Source organism: Notechis scutatus, chromosome 2 (assembly GCF_049901735.1).
Source record: "Notechis scutatus isolate UNSWTSFEM ecotype Mainland chromosome 2, rNotScu1.2, whole genome shotgun sequence".
NCBI classification, from domain to species: domain Eukaryota; kingdom Metazoa; phylum Chordata; class Lepidosauria; order Squamata; family Elapidae; genus Notechis; species Notechis scutatus.
In genome coordinates, this window is record NC_142010.1 from 217,019,125 (window position 1) to 217,044,652 (window position 25,528).

The 25,528-nt window shown below is 36.0% G+C and overlaps 1 protein-coding gene across 9 annotated transcripts in view; it reads left to right on the forward strand.

Annotated features, from left to right (window-relative positions):
• SEMA6A (semaphorin 6A) overlaps positions 1-25,528 on the forward strand; it is a 180,544-nt gene that overhangs the window by 101,487 nt on the left and 53,529 nt on the right. For all 9 annotated transcript variants that reach the window (XM_087958029.1, XM_087958028.1, XM_026673524.2 and 6 more), the window contains 7 exons: positions 3,413-3,473; positions 7,220-7,282; positions 8,643-8,744; positions 18,774-18,864; positions 21,405-21,524; positions 24,133-24,221; positions 25,125-25,342. In XM_087958029.1, coding sequence (XP_087814155.1) covers positions 3,413-3,473; positions 7,220-7,282; positions 8,643-8,744; positions 18,774-18,864; positions 21,405-21,524; positions 24,133-24,221; positions 25,125-25,342 — 744 coding nt within the window. The remainder of the gene's footprint in view (positions 1-3,412; positions 3,474-7,219; positions 7,283-8,642; positions 8,745-18,773; positions 18,865-21,404; positions 21,525-24,132; positions 24,222-25,124; positions 25,343-25,528) is intronic.

Genomic DNA, 25,528 nt, shown 5'->3' on the forward strand with positions numbered 1-25,528 from the left:
TTGCTTCTTCCAAATATATTTTTAAAAGCTAGTGTCAGTAGAAGAGATTTCATTATATATATTGCACTATTTTAAAATAGCAACTACTTCTTTACAGGTAGTAAAGAAAAAAAGGCAACACAAACAGCTTACATTAAAAGAAGTCTTACCTTCCCAGGGTAAATTTTCAAACATCACTCAACTATTCATTTGACAAAACAAGAAACAAAACAAGAAAGATGTGAGCTTTTATCCCTGTTTATATTATAAATCAAACAACACTGCTATTGAATTTAGCGAAACAACTTTTAAAAACAAAGCCACATTATCATTGCATACACTGTTGGGCACCTCAAGCTCACTGAATGCCACCCAAAAGACCTGAGATCTTCAAGCATTTGAAGAAAAGTAAACCCCTATGTGACCAATATGATTTATTGGGATAGGGAGATGATACACAATTCAAAGTTCTACATGTACCAAAATGTTTTACTATATGATGGCCTTCAACCCACATCATTTATAGCAGGGGCCATCAACCTTTTGGACCTCAGGGACCACCAAACTCATAATTTCAAATTCCGGGTACCACTAATATAAATTTTAACTGACGGTAGCTTACTGACATTGGTGGGAAAGTTGGTCCCATATTCCAGAGCTGCAGTAATCACAGGACTGGGCTGTGCACTAGCCTGCCATAGATGAACCACTCCGGGATGATCAAACGGCCAGTGTTGTGACTACTGCAGCTCTGGAATATGGGACTGGCCTATGGTGGGGTTGAAAATCTCTGCCGTAGGAGCTGGCACATGTAATGTGCAAATTTGAAGGTGGTGCAACATTCAAAAAGCAGCACAGCCCTCGCTGGCCAGGATGAGGTAATGGTGCAGCAAGAGGGGGCTGGCAGCACAGGTGGGCTGAAGCATCGATGGAGATAGCTGGAAAGTGCAGGAGCACCACGCTACTTGCATTTGCATGGTGCTTCCACACCTTCCAGCTTACCTCTCCTGGCCTGGGCTCTTCCTCGATGGCCGCAGACTGTAGGGATGGCCCGGGGCAGGAAAAGTACCAGCTGGTGGTGGAGGGAGGTGGCAGAATGGACAAGTCTGGGCTCACCATCAATTCACAGGCCCAGAATGGGGCAGTGGTGGTGGTGTCAGTTTTCTTGTCCCTCTTGGCACTCTGCTCTAAGCGTGGGGCACAGCGCAATGGCCAGGCACCTGGAGCCCCTTCCTCTTCCTCCAACTTGGGCTTGCTGTTGATGAGTGGGTTGGTGGAGGCCTCCTTGGGAGATGCCCTCATCCCGTAGGGAGAGCCCAGCACACGCGTGGTCTGGGGAGCTTCGAGGCCTGGAGGGAGGGACCCTTCTCTGCTTGGAAGCAGAGGGAAAAACCTGAAGCTTAGCCTTTGGGAGTCCTCTTGTGTGGAGGCCAAAGGAGGGGTGTCGAGCCAGAAAAGCTCAAGCTCTCACCTGCATAAACAGTGACAAGGCAAACTATGGGGCTTCCAAGGCGCTCAGCTCAACTCAACCCAGAGTTCCCATCGGTCCCGCAACAAGTTGGCAGCAAAGGTCAGATGCCCAGACCAAAAGAGCACCGAGGAAGACGGGCTCCTAATAACCAGGCAATACCCCTTGGCCTCCAACCCCACCATAGGCCGGTCCCATATTCCAGAACTGCAGTAGTCACAAGACTAGCCCTTTGGTCATCCTGGAGCAGCTCCTCCAGTCCATGGCACCCGGGTGGGGAGGAGCTGCTCCGGGACAACCAAAGGGCCAGTCCTGTGACTACTGCAGCTCTGGAATATGGCACTGACTTTCCCACCAAGCCAGCAAGCCACCCTGGGGTGGATTTCCCTCCCCCGCTGTTGGTCTTACATTCCAATTCCAGATCGCATGGCTCTACTTAAGGTAAGGTTTGTGCTCGGCCGAAGGGTGGGGGCCAGTGGGTGAGTGGGTGGGCCATGTGGGTGACACAGCCTTGTGTTCCCGTGTGCCATGTGGGTGGTGTGTTCCTGCACAGCCTGGATTAATTGCTTTGGGGGGATGCTTTGGAGGGGACATTTCTCTGCAGACCACCAAAATTTTCTCATAGACCACAAGTGATCTGCAGCCCACTAGTTAGCGACCATATAGTGTTATCTATCTTCTCTTTCTCCCATATGTTTTTCTAGTATTGTTCAGTTTCTGCTGTTGGTGGCTCTCCTGTTATTCTATTGTTGCCCTGCAATTGGGAGTATACTTGGTTCTTTGAGAACAGGTCATCTTCTTGGCCTCTGCCTCTATAGTGCATCTTCTTAGCCTGCTAGCCAGAATTGTGAGCCTTTGTTTATAAGTCTCTAGAGCTTCAGATGGAGTCTGGCCCTTACTTTTTTTTCAGTAGCCAGCTCTTTTTCTTAAACTCCACACTCTTCTGTAGTTCCACAACTAACTAACTTCTTTCCAAGTTGCCTTGATCTTAGTCTCCAACCTCAATATCTGGGACTCGGGGAGTGGGAGAGGACCAATATGTACTGCTGTTCTTTTCTATCATATAGCCAAACATCTCTAGGATTATAGCAGCTAATACATATACAAGTTGAATGGTTGTATTGTGGTGGAAAGGATTGTTGTGAAGGCTTTATTGGTATATTTTAGCATTTAGCATACTGTCTGATGGTACTTCTCCAAAGAGTCTTGGTAATTGGTTTCAAGGATTGACTATAGTTTAATTATCCATGATCTTATTTATTTTATTACTTTCAATTTTAACTGACTGCCCAGAATTCGATATTCTTCCTCCATCCAAATTCTAACCAGTCCTCAACTTGCTTAGCTTTTAGGCTTAGAAAAGATCACTTGCATCTGCCACCTGCTAAAATCTTACTAAGCTATAATGTAAAATAAAAGGTCAAGGAATGGAGTACCCAAAATTAAAGAGCATAATGTCCATGAATACATGTTCAGTTCAGGTATGTATTTTCATAGTAGGAGCCACAATTCTTGATAGGAATATCTATCTCAGGTTTTTTTTAACAATAAGGTTGTTGAAGGATTATAGGAGTCAAATATTTTGCCAAATTATGCAAACCTTACAGATATCTTGCAATATATCCCATTCTCAGAACAAGGTTGACTTGTTCTGTACTTACAAATATACAGAAAACATAATCTGTACCAAAATGATTTTAGGGAACTTCCAACTTCTCAGTTAATTCCTTTTTACACCTTTTGTTCATTCATAGCGCATAGAATGAAAGTTTTGTTTATGCTGAGTTGTATTAATTTTTTATCTTCTGTTACCCAAAGAAAACATAAGATATGTTGCATGGTATTCTTTGATATTATCCTTAGTTCCTGACTAAGGTACAATGATTTATTTGAACACAAAGCATTCTTCCTGTAAAATGTGAACATCTGAGTTTATCTTGGCATTCTTTTCCCCTTTGTTTACAGGGACCATATTTATACTGTTGATATGGATTCATCACACACAGAAGAAATTTATTTTAACAAAGTAAGTAGTTTCTGCTATTCACAAGTCAAGGACAATAGGAAAAAAAAGTAGACAATAAATGAGAAAAAATACCTGCTCCTCAGACTTTCAGACCTGCCTTTAAAATTGTAGTGATCATAAAAGCAAAGTGCATACATTTACTATTTTCATTATGTATTTTGGATAAATAGCTGAGATTATAAGCACGTTTTTTTATATTACAATAGAAGCACATGGTCATTCCAATATTTTTACATGCAATTTTGACTGACTTCTGTGATATTATAGTAAATATAAGTTACTCAACAAACTCCGCTTAAATAGGTTAATGATCACACTTTTATAAGGAATTAAATACATAGACATAGACATAGATACTAAACACAATAATCTTATTATTTTTATAATTCTTCCTCAAGACTACAAATATTCAAGTTTAAAAATAAAACTTAGAAGTAGCCACAATATTTTGTTCTGTTAGTACTGGATTAAATATCCCAAAATTAATAGGATATGTGTATGTGCCATAGTTAAGGAAGGGCTAAAAAAAACCCACTCATTTCAGCACTTGAGCACTTCTAATATCCCAGATGTCATCTATTACATCATATTCAAGACAGATGATACAGCTAAAGGGTAAGATGACACAGCTGAGGGGAAAGAAGGATGATGCAATATCACCAAAAATATTAAATTGCAAAAATGCTTAACTACTGAATTATAGATATGGGTAGAAATACCATCCAGAATCTTAATATAACTGTTAGCTTTAATGGCATTTTAGATATCATTTCTTTGTAGCATTACATCAAGCTACTCAGATTGTATATTTATAAATAGTTCAAATATTTATTTTCAATATTTCTCATTTAAAAGCAAGTATCTTAAAACTGTTGTGCTCATGAAGTAAAATCAAGCAGAGCAATAAATAAGTTGGGCTGAAATTTATTTTCAGGTAGAATGGTATATAAAATCTAAGTGATTTTTAAAGACTATCTAAGCAAAAAATGTAAAAAAAAAAGTTTTCCAATGGATTCTGAATGAAAAATGCATGAGTAAAACAGTAAAAAAAAAAAAACTAATGTTGCTCTGCTTGCTTGACTAGGAATGCATGTCTTTGTGAAAAACTAAATCTGCATAAGATTGTGTATCTCCTATTTCTGTTTTCCGTTTTTTTGAGAACTGGGGCAAAGAACCATGTAAAATAAATATCCAGTTTTATTGTAAATATTTGATGGTCCTTTGCCTTGAAATATATCATTTCTGAAAATCAGAGCAGCATATGAAATGTTCAGTTTAACCTAGATTTGGATACTTCTTTGTTTTTTTCACTGATCATTGGCATGGGTATACATGTCTTGACTAAGATGGCAAAATGCCATCGGTAGATAATTTTAAATCCAATTCTTTATTGTTTTTTCTCATTCAGGATCCATTGACAAACAATCTGTCACAATTTTGCTAGGCATATTATTTTTTTTGGCTTGTTAGAGTTTTTATAGATAAAATCTGCTGAAAGTGCCTTAGACAGGTAAAATCATTGGCCTTCTAGCTGAGATCATTTAGAATTATTAACAATGGCTCTGTGGTCTTTCCAAAACTACCTGCGAATGTAGATTTTTTTTACATGCAAACTTGTTTTCTGGCACTCATCTCAGAAGCTGTCAAACTGTGTTCCAACATTGAATTAAGACATAACTCTGGTCATATTTCTTTGTTCCTTCAGAATGAGCTCAAATAACAAGCTCTGGACAACTTTGAATCATTGGAAAGCATTTCTAACTCAGTTTATTTCCCTAAACGTTTTATTTGACTAAACACTACTTCCAAACAACAACAGGGAATATTTTATCTACCATATAGGAGTGTGTTTAATTTTTGTGAAAACAGAACAAAATTATATGCGGGTCCTTGGTGCTTTCTAAGCATGGTCATGTGTTTTTAAAAAATCCAATGGCTCCCTAGGACACACCATCTACCAGAAGAAAACACATACAAACCGCTATCTACATGCACTCTCACACCACCACCCAGCATAGATCAATTCCGTAGCCGAGACACTCATCTCCAGAACAAAATGCTTAGCCAACAAACAACACCTAAAAACCAAACTACACACTCTCACTAATGTACTAACAGCCAATGGATTCCAAAGAAGAAGATTACCCACCTAATCCAAAAAGAAACCCCAACCAAAATCCAAGACAGAGAACAAGAGAACAGCAAAGCCCTCCTCCCATATATAAAAGGCACTACAGACAAAATCAGCAAGATCCTCCAAAAACACAACATTAAAACAGCATTCTGCACAAACAGAAAAATATCCACCATCCTAAGAAACCCTAAAGACAAAATCGAGTTAGAAAACCAAGGAGTATACGAAATCCCTTGCACCGCCTGCTCCACCACATACATCGGACAAACTAACAGAAGAATAAGTGCACGCATTGAAGAACACAAGAACTCAATCAAAAAAGAAGCACCGACCTCTTCCCTGGTCCAACACCTCAAAGCCACAGGACATGAGATTGACTTTAAAAATACCAGAACTATCGCCAAAATCGAACACTTCAACAACAGAATAATCAGAGAAGCCATAGAGATAGAAAAACGCCCACACAGCATGAATAAACGAGATGATACCTCCCGCCTACCAGCCATTTGGAAAACCACCCTCATTAACAAATGAGTACCTAACATGAAGAACGACACCAGACCCACACCCACGAGGGCCACACAAGATGCTACCACCACACTTCCACGTAGAAAGCAGACTCACACCCACACAGCAGATGAGACATGACCACGGACCAGAAGCCGTACCGCAGCTGCATCACTACCCGCTTCAAACCCCTCCGACCCATACATGAAGCGAACTGACGCCCACCATGAAGATATGGCACGACCACGAATGCGAAGCCAAACAAGATGATCACAGCTCACCAGCTCAAATCCCCCAGCAACTAAGACTAACCTGAGCACAACTAAGCCCCCACCTGAACAGAACACAGCCCCAGCCAATCAGAACACAGCCAACCCCCCAACCAATCAGAACACAGCCAAACCCCCAACCAATGAGAACACACCCCCACCCAATCAGAACACAGCCAAGCCCCCACCCAATCAAGTAAGACCCCCACTAGCAGTTAAAAGGAAGAAGCAGCTGTAAGCTCACATTACTCCGAGAAGCACAAAGCCGAAGACACAAGCCTGAAGATGATGAATGAGACTTCATCGAAACGTCGCCAGATACTTCCAATTTTACACGGGAGAAAACCCAAATAACCAAAGATATATATATATATATATATATATATATATATATATATATATATATATATATATATATATATATATATATATATATATATATATATATCATATATTCATATATATATATTCATATATATATTCATATATATATATATATATATATATATATATATATATATATATATATATATATATATTTCATATATATATTCTATTTCAAGAGATAAAAACAAAGTGTTGATTTGTAATATTTGTCCATTAACAAACACCCTCAGAAGTATAGAAAATATTATATAATTATAGTATTATATATGGTATAAATAGCAGTCAATTCTAACTAAATGTACTACATTCATAAGACTTCTGTGCTAGAGTAAGTCAAGCATAGAACAAGTATGGAATGTTTTTGATAATTTTATATTCAGTAGCTAATTCTTTTGAAATTAAATAAAAACACACCAGACTCTAATTATTTTCTTTCTTGATCCTTGAAGAAATTGACATGGAAATCCAGACAGCTTGATGTAGATACATGCAGAATGAAGGGAAAACATAAGGTAGGCAAATTTCATTTCTCTGACAGATGCCACATTGTTCAGTTCCTTGACTGTTATCCTATACTGGTCTCTGTGTTGCAGATTGGATCATGCCATTTATTTTCCAGCTAGTCATTGTCTCAACAGTTTATTGAAGGTTTTACATTCCAAAATAATTGATTTACTTATGATGCAAAGAAACATAGTCAAAAATGTCAAATATTGTGAAATGAAGAGGCGTTAAAAAGTTTACTACCCCTGCTAACTTTCTACAAGAACTGATATAATTCAGAGTCTTTATAGAAGATAAATAATCTTAGGAAAATGTTTTAGCAATTTAAAGTTTGATTAACTACAAATTACTTTAGATCATATGTATTTTCTGGGCTTTATATTTTTCCCCATTCTACCCAGACATTGTTTGGTAAGACATGAGACAGGATGTACAAGAGTCATGCTCCTGATTAGATTATTGTATTTAAGCCTGCGTCGGGTCTGTCCACAAAACTTCACATGGTGCAGAATGCAGCCACCTGCATGTTTATAGTCTAATCCCAGTACAGGCGACCGTAATTGAATCTGGAATTATTGTTGTTAAGTAATTGCAGTCATTAAGCAGATGACCATGTGATCACATGCCTTTTTTGTGATCACGTGGCCACTGAGTTTACTGCCTTTTTTACAGCAGTCATTAAGCACTAATGAAGTAAATCCATTATATGCTATGGAGAGAGTTTTTTGGCAGAAACTGGAAGTAAATATCAGAAACCAGCAAAAAAAAAGTGTCAAAAATCATGTTTATGTGACCACAGCTTGCTGCAAATGGCCGTAAATGTGAGCCAGTCACTAGGCGCCAAAAATGTGATCACATGACCTCAGATCTGTTCATGTCTATCAAAAATTCTAAATTATGTCATAAGTACTTTTTAGGGGGTCCTTTTGTCAAGGACTACCTGATTGCAGTGTTTTACACTTACTGCATTTTCCCTCATCTGGATCAGCCTCTCCTCTTACTTTTAATGACTGAATGTAATATGTTATTTATTGTTTTAATACCTATAAACTGCCTAGGATGCACCAGTGTGTAAATTGCATAAATACATACTGTACATACATACTGAGGTCCTATTCTTGATTCATGACTGTCATTAAAGTACATTTTCTCCAATAAACAGCAGCAGAAAAAGATAAGTATAATCTTTAAAATCCTGCCAGCCATGTTGCTTTAATGTCATTCTGAGAAAATCCATTGCTGCCTTCTTTTCCAAATGGCAGGAAATTTTTCTGGAACAAACAATTGTTTAATTGTATCAAACATTTTTGATGTTAATTGCTGAAACAGTAGTTCAATTCTTTTCCTTTTTTAAAATTCTTTTGGCAGGATGAATGTCATAACTTTATTAAGGTTCTTCTAAAACGAGATGATGATACATTATTTATTTGTGGGACAAATGCCTTCAGTCCTTCCTGCAGGAATTATAAGGTAGGCATTGCATTTATAAGACAGCATAAGTAATTAGAGAGGTTTTGCCATTAGTATTTATAATGGCACAAAAGCCAGAAAGTACAAAACTGTGTTCAGTGAAATTCCTTCTCCCTCAGAAAGTTGGTCTTTCAACTAGAGAAAATAACACAAGATCTCTTGTAAAGTCACTGTAGTGTAACCATTCTCATTATGAGGCAGAGCTTTGAGCTATGGCAGGGTTCATGAAGTCTTGTGTCACAGAAAAGACCTTCCAATAGAGAAATGAAGCAGAAACAGTATATTTGCATGGAACTTAATGTATAAAATGCTTGATTCTGAACTGAAGGGAAAGTTGCTGCTGAAGGAATTGATTTTTTTTTTCACAATTAATTTGGATCTGTATTTAATGCAGAATAACTAGATCGTATTTGGTTGTCTCATAAAACATGATATTGCAATTTAGCACACTCACGGTATCCCTTTGGTTGCTGCTAATTAAAATGCAGAGACTTGAAAGTAAATGCCTGAAGCGAAGAATCGGCAGTTAACCCAAGCATATGGAAGTAGGAGGCTAATTGTGGCTTTATGCCCAGCGCAGCAGTCTTGCACACAGCCAACAGAGAGGACAGTGTAACCGGAAATTGGCTCGTCCAAAAGTGAAGAAGTCAGTACTTATCAGCATTATTGGTCAGTTATCCAAATTTGTTCATAATAAAGCCAACCACTTTCCTCTTCAGAGAATAGTGCTTTCTCAGAATACAAATAAAATTCTCTTCTGTTGCTGCCATTTATTGTTTAATGTCGGCTTTTCAAATTTTGAATTAATTCTTTTTTCCCTTATAACAAATGATTCATCGAGATGGTTTCCAGGATCAGCTTCTCAGAGATCAGCCAGTTCAGCATTTGAGAAATAAGAAACAAACAAACAACCACTGTTTAAAACATTTCACATTTTAAAGAAAAGACTATAGCCTGTCTCCATTGAGTAAGAAGTTTGAATATCATAATAGTGGACTCAGCTGGTGAATATGAAAAGAATTATAACCAGAATGGAGTAATCATAGGACCCCATGGCTTGTAAAAAAATGTTCTAAAAGAATCTTAGGAGGTAACCCTCCCAAGTTCATCTACTAAGGAATGTGCATACTGAGTACTCAGTGGCCACATAATGCTGATTGTCCCGGTGGGGTAGAAGTTAAGCACAGTGATAAAAGACAGAATAATTTGTTCATATGGCATAACATATTTCTTGATTCTTGTTTATTATTTCCCTTGATCATTGGCTCTGCCTTTTCTAAAATCACATAAATGCTTATATAATTAATGCTAGAATCAAATTCTTAACAATATGAACTAAACTCCTGGGGGGAAACATGCAGGGTATTCCTAGAAGTGATTTGCCATTTTCTCCTGTGTCCCTCTCAAAAATTTATCTTGGATAAACTTGGAATTAGAATCTAAGCTGATTGTCAAAAGAAGTGAATACCATAATAATCAGCCACTACACATTCACTTCAAGGGGGAGAAAGCTGTCTCCGTCTAGCTTATTGTGGACCCATACAAATCATTCCTTCTGTTTTCTTTTAGCAAATGGTTCCTCTTAAGTGTATATATTGAAGTCTCTTTCTTCTATGTGAGAGTATGTGGGTGCTTAGGGGGTTCTGCTTTGCTTTTACATTAGTAACTTAAAGAGAATGGATAGGGAAGTACTTGGATCCTAACTCAAAACAAGATATTTGAACATATTGAATTAGTAGTATTTCAATAATACAAAGTTTGAAATATTTTTACTATTTGCCTATAGGAAACAGTGAAAATTTATTTTTTGTCCTAAGGGTAGAAATTTAGATGAGTGGTAGTCCATTCTGAATGCTACTTACCATTCATTCTCGAGAAAAATGGGTCCAAAAGATTATTTTTTTAAAAAAAAAAGACATTGGCAGAAACCTGACAGATTTTATTTTATTTCCACTGTTTGCTATGTAAAAATATAGGTACAATACAGATATAGATATACCTTCCTTTCATTCCTTCTTTCGTCAATTTTTTTGAAGTTAAGAAAATTAATAGTATTGAATATGTAATACTGTTCTATTTTTTTTCAACTTCTAAACAGTTAACCTGACAACTAAATGTTTCAAGTTCAGAATATTCTGCACATTTAGTTCAGGAAACCATTTTAGTACTTTCTGAAATAAATTTATCAGACAAATTTCAAGCAGCTCCCAGTGGGAAAAAATGTTATTTTCTTTTTTTTTAAATAATGTTTATTGAAAGTTTCAAAAAAAATATTTTAAAAAAGAGACACATGTTTTCACATTTTTGCAATGTTTTCATAGCAGTGTACATTTCTATTAGTGTCAATTAAAGTCATTTGGTACAAGTAAATCTATAACGTTTCCTAAATCCTTACTTATTTATGTTATTATTAGATTTATAATGCAATATTTATTTAGTTATATTATTTTACATATATACATAGCTATATATATATTTATCCTTATTTCCATTTTCCCTTGTTTGTTTAATCAATTTCACTAGACATCTTTACTTCCTTTTTATACAACCATTTGTACCATATATTCCAAATTGTAAAAAACTTCCCCTCTTCCTTGTTTTTTAGTAACATGGTTAGTCTAACCATTTCTGCGCATTGGTGGATTTTATTAGTTATTGCCAGGTCCTTGGGTATCATCGTTGATTTCCAGTTTTGGGCAAAGACTATCCTCGCCGCTGTGATGATGTGTGATATCAGATGCTGGTGTTTTTTGCTCCATGTCGGTTCTGTCATTCTGAGTAAAAAGGTCTCTGGGTTGAATTTAATCTTTAGTTTTATCATCTCTTCTAACCATGCCTGTATCATCTCTTCTAACCATGCCTGTATGCCTGTATCAGTACTTTCAGGCTTTAGGACATGTCCACCACATGTGAAAATACATTCCGGTTAATTGCCGGTTTGTCGGCTTCGCGAGCGGCAGGGATTTGCGGCTGCGCGATCCCTGCCGCGCTAGCCGTTTTTGGGGCTCCGACCCACACGGGTGAGCTGAGCTAGGCTGCCTTGCAGGGGCAGCTGAAGGTAGGGGGATCCGGAGAAGGGACTGGGGGTGTTGCAGACCCCTCCCTGGCCGGCAGAACCCCTTTTCCCAGGACGGTGCAGCGGCGGTCCGTAATGGCCGCCACAAAGAAGCTGGCAGCCGGGTAAGAATGCGCAGGAGGAAGTGGAGAAAGTGATTGAGAGGAGAAAGTTTTCTTGGCTCCTAGGACTCTAAGACATATTTAATGAAATTCCTGAAAAGTATGACTTTCTGAATAATACCTGCCAGAAGAGGAAAAAGCGGCTGCTTGAAGGTGCTGAAAGGATAGCTTTCCCTCTTTTCCTACGGAATAAATAACTGGATATTAAGAAACCTATTTTTTAGGTGGAAATTGGTTTTAAGCGATGAGTGGGAAGAGAGAGATTAAAAAGAAAATATTTGTATGCTAAGATTTGTTGGAGCAGATGCCTTAAGGATTTGAAGACTAGAATATATTGTAATAAGATTTTAAACAGATTTGGACTTTCTTTCTCTTTGATTGATATTACCCCAGAAGGAGAAAGTGAGAACTCTGCCTTGGTTTGGACTGATTGATAACTTTGGGACTGTTTTATTTTTTTTATTTTCTTTTGAATATTCTGGTTGTTGTAAGAAGAAAGAAGGAGAAAAGAAAAGAAAAGATTTATAATGGCTCTTTCTGTTGAGGAACTAAGAAATGGTGTGGAAGAAGCTTTCCTTTTCTTAGAAATGGCGCTACTAATTATCAACAAAAATTACAACAGATGAAGACAGCAGAGGAACAAGAAAGAAAGGAAGGAGCCATCTTTAATGAATCTCAGAATTTGATCCAGAAAAAAGGAAGAGAGAAAGAAAAGAAAAGAAGAGAAAAGAAGAAAACTAAAGGACTTAAGGACTTAAGATCTAAAAAACATTTAAGAAAGGGAAAAATAAAGTGCAAAACCAATATGATGATTGTAAACAAAGGGGAAAAGAAATACGACAGAGAAGGGAAGCCGGTAAGGCAGAGGCTAGAAGAAGGGGGGTAGAAAGGTTTGTTGGGAAAAGAAAGAAAGGGAAAAGGTGGAGAAAAGCTACAATGTTTTGAAATTAAATGGAAAAAAAGGAATTTTTATGGATAATGGATAAAGTATAATTTTTTTAAAAAAAAAGATTTTGCAAGGTACATAAGATGAGATGGTAGTATTGCAATGGTTTAAGAGTTGATAAGAGATTAAAATGTTAAAATGTTTAAAAATGATTGGTTTTAAAACTTAATAATAGGAGAGGTTTAGAATATTGTTTTAATTAAAGAGTTTAATAAAATTATGGTATTGATGTTATTATAAAATTTTTATTATAGTATTTTCTCTTTAATATTTGGATTTATTGTCTAATTATGCACTTAATTGTGTTTGATGTATTAGATAGAATGTACCAAGCAAAATCTGATTGGGTATTAGATATTATTTTAAAGATTAATTTGATTAACTTAGGGGGAGATAGAAAGGCATCATACTCTGATTAATGATTTCAGGAGAAACTGATTTTCTTTTTTTTCATAAGGGATGAGACAAAGGGATGATAAAAAATGGACAAAAGATACAAATATAATGATTTAAACTAAGATGATTAATTAAGGTAGAATTAAGAAGTGTGAAATATGTGGAGAAGTTAATATAGAAGGTTTAGAATGGTAAATAAAATAAGTAATGATATGTAAGATGAGCATGAATATAATTGAAGTCCATGAAGAGAGAGACACCTGGGTCCAAGTTACTTTCCAAAAAGATTTTTTTTATGTTTTGTGTGTTGTGTGTATATGTCTTTTTGGGGGAGAATTGGTAAAAACTTGTAGAAATATAGAATGAGAATAATGGTAACTAAGTCAGAAAGAATCAGATGAAATAATAATAATGATATTGAATAAGAGTAAAGAGAAGTAAAGAGAAATTGAATAAGAGGTTTTGGTATATTATATGGAAATGGTTTAAAACAGAATCATAATTTATCTGACTTGTTAAATTTACAATGGAAAAAGGTTTAAACATGTAATGAATAATGATAATTTGTGTGTTTTAAAAATTAATAAAACTTGTTTTAATAAAAAAAAAATGAAAATACATTCCCTGGCTAAAGTTACACTTCTAACATTTGGGTGACATATTAGGGAACATCCTATCAAGTCTTGCTGGTGGGAGGTGCTGCTGATAGAACGTTTTATAAATGTTTTCTTTATATGAGACTGATAACATTAATTTATAGTTAGTTCACCAAATTTGTTCCCATTGTTCTAATTCAATATTGTGGCCACAATTTTTGGCCCATGTTATCATGCTCTCCTTAGCTGTTTCCTCTTCCATTTTAAATTCCAATAAGCAATTGTACATTTTGGTAATCATCTTTTTTTCACTTCCTTGTAAAATTTTGTCTAATTCCTGATCTGTGTTATAAAATCCAAATTATTCCTTGTCTTTTTTGTGTTTTGTTTGAATTTGAACGTACGGCCACCACCCAATTTCAATTCCCTGTGTTTTTAATTGTATCTGTGTTTTCAAGTCGCCTTCATCAGTTATTAATTCTTTATATTTTATTGTTTTGTTCAAATCCATAACATTGGGATATACTAGTGCCTCCATTGGAGATAGCCAGAGAAGTATTTTCACATAATGGTTTCTTTTAATTCTTTCCCATATATTTAACAAAGCATCCCTTATCCAGTGTCTTTGAAAGTAGCTGTGAGTTTTATTTTTTCCATCCCAGAGAAACGCGTGCCAGCTAATCTGTAAATCAAAGTCTTCTATTGTCAATATTCTTTTGTCCTCCGGGTTAATCCAATCTTTGATCCAGGTACTCACTGCGGCTTGATAGCATAACTCAAAGTCTGGGAGTGCCAATCCTCCCTTACTTCTACTATCTTGCATTAATTTATATTTTACTCTGGCTTTTTTCTTTTGCCAAATAAATTTACTAATTCTTTTGTTCAGGTCTTCAAATAATTTTTTCCCTAGTTTGACTGGCACAGTTTGAAAGAGATGCAACAATTTTGGTTGTACATTTTTTTTAATGGTGGCTATCCTTCCCATCCAAGAAAGTTGTAAATTTACCCATCTATCTAGATCTTTCTGTATCTGGTCTATCAACTTGTCATAATTATCAGCCTTTATTGTGGAGCATTTCGCTGTAAGCCAAATACCTAAATATTTTACTTTTTTCGTTGTCCGAATCCCTAATTTTTTGTCAGTTCCTCATTTTGCTTTTTAGTACAATTTTTGGTTATTATCTTAGTTTTTTCTTTTTTGATTTTGAGTCCTGCTACTTTACTGAATGCCTCTATCTCTTGCATTAAATTTTTGCTTGACTCTTTTGGGTCCTCCATTATGAAGACCATGTCATCAGCGAACACTTGCAATTTGTATGTTTCCTGTTTAATAGTCAACCCTTGAATATTTCAGTTTTTCCTTATCTGGGTTAACAACACTTCCACTGATAAGATATATAGTAATGGGGCAAGCGGATATCCCTGTTTCACTCCTTTGCTTATTTTTATATTGTTTGTGGTTTCTCCATTAATTACTAGTTTTGCATTTTGTATAGAATATATTGTTTTGATTAGTCCTATAAATTTTTCACAAAATTTCATCCTAGATAATTGCTCAATCAAAAATTGCCAATTTAAATTGTTGAATGCCTTTTGGGCATCCAAAAATATTAATGCTATCTGGTTGTTAGATTTGGTTTCATAATACTCTAGGACATCCATTATTATTCTTATTTTTTTTAATATATCTATTTGGGAGAAAACCATTCTGGTCTGGATGGATAATATAATTCAATAATTTTTTAAATCTATCTGAAATTATTACCACTAAAATTTTAAAATTTACATTCAGGAGTGAGATAGGTCTGTAATTTCTAATTTAGTGAGGATCTGTTTGTTCTTTGGGAATGAGGGATATCAGAGCTTCCATCCATGTTTGAGGTATTTTGGCACAATTCAGGGCCTCATCATATATTTCCACCAGCAGATCACCTAGTATATCTTGGAATTCTTTATAGAATTCCACAGGTATTCCATCTGGTCCTGGGGTTTTATTGGTTTTCTGTCTTCCAATTGCCTCTTTTACCTCTTTAAAAGTTATTTTATCATTTAGTATCTCTCGAGCAGTTTCCGATATGATGGGTAATTCTTTGCCCTCGAAATATTGTGTGATGTTTTCCTCTAAAATTTCTTCTTTTTTGTATAAATTAGCAAAAGAAAATCGAGCTATTGTTTTCTTTTGATCTGATTGTGAACACAATATGTCATTCTCATCCTATAGAGCTATTATAGCTCTTTTCTCCAGCTCTTTTTTTAGTTTGTGGGAGAGCCATCTCCCAGGCTTGTTCACATTCTCAAAGTAATGTTGTTTAACTAATTTTAATTTTCTAGCCATTTCTTCTTGGAGGCTTAAGTTTATTTTGTGTTTAGTCAAATTTAATTCTTTTTTAATTGATTCATTACCCGGATCTTTTTGCAATTTAATTTTCAATTTTTCCAGTTTCTCTTGTCTCGCAGTCTGTTGACTTTTCCTATCTCTATTCTTTTTTTCTACAAATGCTATTGTCAGACTCCTCACATATGCCTTTGTTGTGTCCCATAAGTTTTGAATCATTGTGTGTTCATTCATATTAATTTCAAGAAATATTTTCAGTTCCTTATTTATCATTTGAATATATTCTTTGTCTCTCAGGATACTCTTATTAAAGGCCCATCTACCTGTCTTTTTCTTTCCTCTCCAAATCAGTTTAATTGGATTGTGGTCAGCCCAGGTGTTTGGCAAAATTTCCATGTTTCTGTTGGAAAAACTGTTATTTTCTATTTTCTTTTAGGATGGAGATGGTAAGATAGTGTGAAGGATATTAACAGACTTTTCATTATTTTTGTAAATATTTCATTTCTTATAAATACAACTATGCTGAATTTTTCACCTACTGCTGTGCTGTCAGGCAGTTTTTGCCCGGTAAATACATTTAAGTTTTAGAAGGCCAATGAAATACCTAAGCTAATACATTAGAACATTTGCTCTGCAAGCCTTGGCAATTCTATCATGTCTTAAAAGCCTATGTAAATACACAGATGGGCCTGGAATGTTATGCGCTATACAAAGCTCCTTTCCTTTCAATATGTTTCCTTTCTAAGGAAGACATAAATGATTCCATTTAGAAAGTTTAGAGAGAGAAGATGCATGGCAGCAAACAAATGATGACAAATAATCCAGTGCCTGCAAGAGGTCTCTCAACCCATGGGATTGACAATTGATTGGATGAGACTAATGATGCTTAGATGCCTTATTATCCACACTACTTTTTTTTTTCAAATTCCTTATCTTACTTTACTCTGTTGAAGTAAATTGAATTTGCTAGGTAGATCTGAACTGATAAAAAGCAAAAGTCACCACTGAGTAATCATAATACACTTGAATCTTAAAGCCTGTAGGCTTTGCACTTTTCCCTGTGGTTTCCACTGTAAACCTGCTTTGCATTGAGCTGCTTATTTGTATAATTATTGCAGCTCAGTAGAATATTATTTTCCCAGGGGTTGCACTTAAAGCTGAGATTTTAAATACTTCACAGATTAATTATTGACAGAAGAAGAACAATTTACACATGATACTAGTTCAAGCCAATTCTGAAGTTTTTATGAGAGAATTAAAAAAACACGTAAATTATATGAGGGGAATAAAAAGAAGAAAGTTGGACAGCCCTACTTTTTATGGTTCTCAATCACTGACTGTCCAACTTTGGGTCGTAAGTTCTGCATGTTAGGGATGAACAGGCCTCCCCTACCATCATATGAGAACTTGATCATTTGTCATAATCACATTTGCTCAGCCTTACTTATAATTCAGTAGCAAAATTAATTTGAAAAATGTTTCTAGGAGAATGTTCACCCAGTCTCTTTATGCCTTGTAGCTTTACTCCAACAAGCTAGTGCAAGGAAAATGCTAAAGTGGTGCTGATCAATCTTCTAAATTCAGGACACCACAGGGTATTTATTCCCAGACATGTGTGCAATTGCAATGAAAAGTAGATAGAAACAGAGACAGCATGATACCTAGGTTTGTTTCTCCTTGATTAATTTAAGTATGTCTGATGGGATAGATTATCTGAGTCTTGTTAGTTTGTTCTGTTTCACGTTTGTGAGCCTTGCATAGAGGCGGTTTTAATCACCCTTAGATTTGAAGAACACACACACACACACACACACACACTGCTGACAGAAACCCAAATTCTAATATTACTAGTAGTATGAGTAGTAATTCAGATGGGATACAGCTTCCCTTTCCAAATTAGAAAAGTGCGTATGAGAGAAAGAAGAGCAGAGGATGACAAAACAGCCAATATACCCTTGACCACACTGAGGTGAAACAAACTAATCTTCTAGCATTATATTTACTGGAATCCAAACAACCTTTGAAATGAGCCTTGGTGGCAAAATCTATAGCCTAGCAAAAGATACAATGGGTACCTCTAATTATTTGGATATATTTTTGGTCCTGGGCTTAGGCAAAGATTGCCACTCAGAGTGGCAAATGCTGCTTTAGCACAATTATCTTGGTAGGACCTAGATTATTTGACCAAGAAATCGAGGCTGTAACTTCTAATCTATGAACATTTTCTCAATGTTTGTACAGTTTATTGCTGTAGCTTTAAATGGTCTTACACAGCATAGGTAAAGAGCAAGTCTCCTTCATGCTGATTTGTTTATAACTTCATGGATACATCCATGTAATTTTCTTGGCCACCTTTTTTCAACTTCCCAATCTAGCCGACAGGCTTGAAATTACTCCCTGATCTCACATCCAAGTAATAACTAACTGTAACCCTGCTTAACTTCTTGAAATAGCCAAGGTCAGTTAGATACAGCCATTTAGGTGGCTTCTCTGATACAAAGAACTCTTCAAATAACTCTCATGCAAGACCCCTGCCAGTCCTATTAATTTGTAAAGAAATATGCTATTTTGTTTTTCAGATGGATACTTTGGAATTTCTGGGAGATGAATTCAGTGGAATGGCTAGATGTCCTTATGATGCAAAGCATGCCAATGTTGCATTGTTTGCAGGTAACATAAAAGGATAAAAATATACTCTTTTATAATGAGGTGCTTAGAGAGTACAATTATCGCTCCTTCCTGAGATATATTTATGGGCAGTAGGGGGTGGAATTATACATTTATTGGGTATCACATGCCTTAAACTAATTATCTAATAGTCAAACAAACATGGGATTCTCACTTTGGAAAATAAATTCATTTTCTGTTGTATACTTACAGTGGTAAAGTAACTTTGAATTAGAGTAGGCAGAAAATTATTTCATAAGGTACAATATTTTATCTCAGCTGTTAGGATAACAAGCAATTATATGTGGCTTCTACTCTTTCCTGGATAAAAATAGAAAGATGAAAAAAGGAGAAACATGGTGAGATTAGGCTTCTTGATGTTTTGTTACCAGCTGAGGCAAAAGAGGAGACTGAAGTGGCAACTGTGGATTTAATCATGATGTATTATGCATTTAAAGAAATGCAATTAACTCTTAATTCTTTTTGCAGTGGTTTAAAAATATGAGTGTGTGTTAGTGGGGTTAATTTGGGCCATTGATTATAGAATGGTATTTTAGAATTTTGTTCTTTATAGATTTTAGATTAAATTGTTTCATTACTGAAATTCTGTTAGCACTAACCCTTACAATCCCATGTCAAAATATCTATAAAATATTCAGCAATATTATGGAAATTACTTTGAATAATTCTTCAGACTATCTTTTTTTTTACAAAGCCTTGCTCTATTGTAGTGTAACAGGATGTGGGAAAGACCTTGGGAGATGGAATGAAGACATACAGCCTGGGGAAGCAATCAGATAAAGAGAAATGATAACCTGCAGTTGAATAGTGGGCTGGGCAAGAAGTTCAGAAGGGATCCTCCCTAGTTTCTTGGGCTGTAGAGGGCTTTCAGTCTTTCAATATTGACCAGTAGACTAGGCAGAAAACAGATAAATGAATTCTAAGTTATTATAAAAGTCCATTAACAGAATCTGTTAAATTTAAAAGTGCAGATCTCCCACTATCTCTTTTACAGCCTGAGAACTGAGAAACAGTCTCTTCTGGGTTTCTTTCTCCATCCATTAAAGCAGCTATGGACTGCACTCTCTCTTATTTGACTGTTGCCTAAGCAGCATCTCTTTGCTCTGTTTCCCAAGATCTTTCTCACATACCAATAAAGATACCATTGCTGCTGCACTTGACTTATAAAAATATATTAAGCCACAAAAATGTTAAAGTGGAAACTTGAATCTATTTCCATTATATTCCCAAACTTGATAACTTGATTTACTTATTGCTCATAAAGCCTTCTTCAATCTGGCACAAACATATTGGACCACTTATTCATCCTGTTTTGGATGATGAGATTTTGGTTCAACATCCCTGGAGGTCACCAAAATAAAAAAGCCATTGCTGTCTATATAATAAAGAGCGGAGGAGAGGAAGATGACACTCTATGGAGCAGATAGAGATGGACTCCAGAACAGAAGTTTAGGTATTCGAGCTTTTAGAGCACAGTAAAGCAAATCATCCATCATCTGCTTATAAGTACTAGGTTCAGATTCTGAAAATTAGTTTTGGTTTTAAAAGTTCCGAAGTGAAATAGATGAATTAGCAAAAAGAATAGCTTGATTTTGGGGGTGAGGGGAACCACCCTTCCTTCCCACTTTCCCGCTCCTACCCTTCTAGATATTTCTTAAGGATTTGAAGACCTGGTTCTGCCGGTTGATTTGGAGCCCCAACAGGGGGTGTATCATGCTGGAGGTAGTTGACAGATTAAGAGAAGACCCCATCCCCATGTGTATTCTACTCCCTTCCTCCTCATCTTTATAATTTTTGCTGCTATTAGAAATATTTATTTTGGTTTTATTGGCTTTTAATGTTGTAAGCTGCCCATAGTTACCTTGAGGTAAGATGGGCAGAAAACAAAACTAATAAAATAAATAAAATAAATTTAGGTACAGCTAGATAAATAACCAGAGATAGAGAAGCAGCAAACATCTCTGGCATATGTATATGCTGGGACCCTACAGGCTTCATAACTCACCACAGCATTCCTTCTTCTTAATTAAAAATAATAATTGAGGTAAGAACATAGTTACACATAGATTCACTGTATTATATTCATTTTCTTTTCAAATGCGTAATTATTCCTGTAAGAATTATTAACATTACTTGCTTTCTCCATAACTGAATTAAGACGTAGGTGTGAAGGGGAAGGATACAAGAGTGTTAAGTCTTTTAAAATTATCTAGTTGTACTACTAGGATCTTGATATATTATATTATTATGATTAGATCAGGCATGTGATATGTGCAGTCTGAAGTGGGATATAGTCCAAGGAAGGTTCTTTTGTCCAGGGAGATGCTTCTTCAGGGTCTGCCTTCTTTTTGAGTGCTGAGAGGGAGAAGGACTTTTTATTCAAATGGCTCATTACCCTAACACAATAGTTTTCATGCCTTAACACCCCTTGTATAGGCTGTTTCCATGATTACCTAGCAGATACAACTATGCTGTTGTTTTTTTCTTCTTCCCTATCCCTAATTTCCAATTCCACCTCAAAGAGGGAAAGCTGTATTCTGCTACTGTGACAGACTTCCTTGCAATAGATGCTGTCATTTACCGGAGCCTTGGAGACAGCCCAACGCTGCGGACAGTCAAACATGATTCAAAATGGTTGAAAGGTAAATAAAAAGCTACAGGAAGAAGGGGGCCATTTTGGATTACATTGTTGGATTCTCCGTAAACCTTGTCTTATTTTACTTACTTTTGCTGTTCTTCTTCAAAATCTCGCCTTTTAGTGATTGTTCAAAGAACAGATGTTTAAAGCACAAATAAATCATACTTTGTTTCAGCAATGCATTCTGTCAGGTAGAGGTACTAAATTGCCCTTTTTTTTCAGTACATTTGTTCCACTATTTTTTTTAGTTGCTAGGTATTCATACAAAATCACAAGAGCCACCAAAGTAGATAGCATCAGGGGTAGGATCCTACCAGCATAACAACTGGTTTGGCAAGTGTGCACTTTGCACGCTAAACGTGCACTGTGCGTGTGCACAGTACTTGCAAAACAACTTCTCCTACAAGCAATCACCATCTCCTGCTGTCGCGCGACACTCATCTGTGCCGTGCAAAGCAACTAAGAATAAAGGACAGCTGAGAGCCCAGGTGGGTGGGCCCAACTGAAGAAAAGAAGATCGTCAAAGAGAATTGGTTTGGTGTCAGATGCTCTTTGGAGCTACCAGTTCTATACAACCAGGCTGAACCGGTAGCATCCCACCCCTGGATAGCATCCAATTATTATTTTTTATAAAAGTTTATTTTTATAACAACAATAACAAACAAACATATAAAACCAGTAGGTGGCCAATTAATTTTTTAAAGGCTAGATCTTTCATCAAAGATTGAGGGCAAAGAGTTATTTTAGAACAGTGATAGCACCATCAGCTTTTCCCCCTGATGGGACACTAGGCAATCTAGGCTTTGTGAAGTGTGGAGGATTTGTTCCACAGTGTTGAGATACACCACTAAAAAGTAAAATATCAGAATCTCCATTTTATTGTCAAGAAATAATGAATGAGTGCTGCTGAATTAGGCAATTTGTATGTTCTCCATAGCCACATTGTTTTAAAAAGTTGTCATTCATTCTTTTCCAATGGCATTATGAATGAATGCTACACAGCATTATGTTGTTCTGAGAAAGGGGGACTTTTGTTTATAGACAAAAATGCAAAACAGCGAGAGAGAGAAAGGCCACAGTTTGTAAATGATGTTGTTTCCAGTTTTTCTTCAAAATTATTGAATTTTTATAGGCATGTTTTTATTACTTCAGTTTGTAAATATGTTAAATCTCTTTGATAAGAATAATCCTGTCTGCAAATAAGGAGAATTGGAGTTCCATTTTTGGAGTAAATATGTACATGAAATAGTTGTATCTCTGATTTATGGGCTTACATAATTTATTTTGCCCTCCGAGTTAAGAATTATTTTTCTCACAAATAGGTAAAGGGTAAAATATATATAATTGAAGGACAGGTCACTGAGGACAAGAATAAAGAAAAGATTTCATTGGAAATGCAAATATTTGACACCCAGATACATTATGGATGGGGGTTTCCAGTTTATTTTAGTATGATTTAGGGATATTAAACATTATTCACATATTTCTACTCTTTTTAAAGGTATAAAAGTTGAAAATATGTATAACCTTGTGAATTCTTTTCAAAAGTCTCATCAAGATCCCAGTTTCTATCTCTGTGTGTCTCCATACTCTACTAGACCTCAAAAAATTCATATTTTATTTTAGTCATATTTATGTTAATAATTTGTGAAGACAGTGTATCTAATTTAGAGATTTTTGTAGTCTTCATTCTGGGCCGTGCAGTTATTCTGAAGGTTAGACAATAATAAGTGTCCTCTCTTTCCTCCAATACAGAGATTCACTTGCTTTACCCCCAACCCCAACCCCAGAAAAGACTCTATTGAACTAAATGCTTACCCATGAGTATGGCACTAGTTGTTCATCTCATCAGTAGAACTCCCTGTAGTTATTTCTATTAACTTGAAAGAGGCTGTGTATGAGTTGTTGGTCTCAGATCATACAAGCATTTCAGCACCATTGTACATCTCTGTCTCTCTCTGTCGCTCTCTGTCTGTCTCTCCCTCCCCCCCCCCTTTATACATCTACATAGGTGACTAATTTGGTCACCCATCCACTGCCAAAATTAGAATTACATTTGAATACAATATCCATTGCTTCATTACAGACAGCATACTTCTTAAGGATACCTAAGCAATTGTAGCATTTTGAAGTTTTTGAAACTGTATGCAACTAAAACCCTTGTATCTGATTGTTAGCAACTTTCAATTGGGTGAAACAGTGCACCATTGGGCAACAATTTTAGAAACAATGTTCTTCAAATGGGTTAATTTACAGAATGCATCCAAAATTTGAGATCTCTGGCTTTCACAGCATTGAAATTTGGCAAAGTTGCGGCTGTTTCAATGCAACTTCACCACTTCACTGACATGTCATTGTCATTTGCAGTGCTCCCTGCTAGCTTTCTACAAGGAAAGTCAGTGGAGAAGTTGGCAGGAAGTCAGAAGTCAATCTCGCTTTCACTGCTGGGTGTGTCTGTGTGTCCTATGGTCACTGTTGATTTATAATCACACTGTATGGTAAAATAAATATGTCCTACAAAAGCAGATAAAAAATATTCAACCCAGATTAGATTGATTTTACTCTTATATGGAATGTTTATATTTATGAGCACATGTTTTTTTTTCTTTCAGAACCATATTTTGTTCATGCGGTAGATTATGGTAACTATATCTACTTCTTCTTTCGGGAAATTGCAGTGGAATATCACAGTATGGGAAAGGTGAGGAGAATAACCTTGAAATGAGAGCTATAAATCACAATAACAAGGTCACTGTTGTGAGAAAGATTCTGCTGTTCATGCCAAATTTTGGTAGGGATGAGGCATGGTGTTACCGTGATATAAAACACCTTTCTTATGATGGCTTAGGGTTAGGGAGAGTTCTACGAATTTGAAGGGCACCAGATTAGGCAATATTTAATATAAAATATTTTGGCTAGGAATGACGATAAAGCTTTGTTTAAAAAAAAATGTACCACCATTAAACTGGAAAACATGTGGCACGTTGATTTAATTCAAAGGCTCCAAATAATCCACAACAAGACTGACTTTAAAGCAAGGGAGCAGCTGCATTTGAAAGACCTTCCTATGAACAGCAGAAGTAAATGAGGAGAAATTTCAGTCTTGCCATGTAATAAAGCACAATGAAAGCCTTTACTGAAAAGACCTTTTAAGGAATATTTCCACAATAAAAGGCTTACAAGGTTAAAAAGGAGAATGCATGAATAAAAGCTTGATGAGTCTTCCATATTTTTTTAAATAAAATATGCTGGGAATATGGGACTCCAGCTGCCAGTATGGGCCACATGGATTGCAAATACAGAATGTCCTTTTGTTTCTGGGAAGAAAAAGCTGAGTGGCCTGCATAGAAATGAGTTTTACATGAGCTGAGAATGAATCTCCTGAAGGATTTATGGCTGGATGTGAAATGTCAGAAGCTTATCTTTCATAGCACACAGTTCCAAAGCTGAATTTTGTTCTGTTTGTTATTTGTCACAGATTATAGGAAACTAGAGATCCAATTAAGCACCCAGTTCTGCCAATTCTGCATTTTTTAAAGAAGGAAAAGGAAAAATTCTAGTAAAAATATATTATAGATTCTTTACTCCCCTTTCCTCATTGCAGGTAGTTTTCCCCCGAGTAGCTCGAGTTTGCAAGAATGACATGGGTGGATCTCAACGAGTGCTAGAAAAGCAGTGGACTTCCTTCCTAAAGGCACGATTGAACTGTTCAGTACCTGGTGATTCGCATTTCTATTTCAACATACTGCAGGCAGTTACAGATGTCACCCATGTTAATGGCCGGGACATTGTCTTAGCAACTTTTTCTACTCCTTATAACAGGTAATGGTTTTAATAGACGATGACTGTTTTCAAGCCACTTGATAATATTGCTTTAAATAAAGAGAAACAGGCTATTAAATACTAACTTGCATAAAATATCCGTTTAAGTATTATTTAAGTAACTTTAACTTTATATTGCAGTCAAGAATTTTGTCATCTTTCAGCCTTTTTGTGATCTTTCAGCTT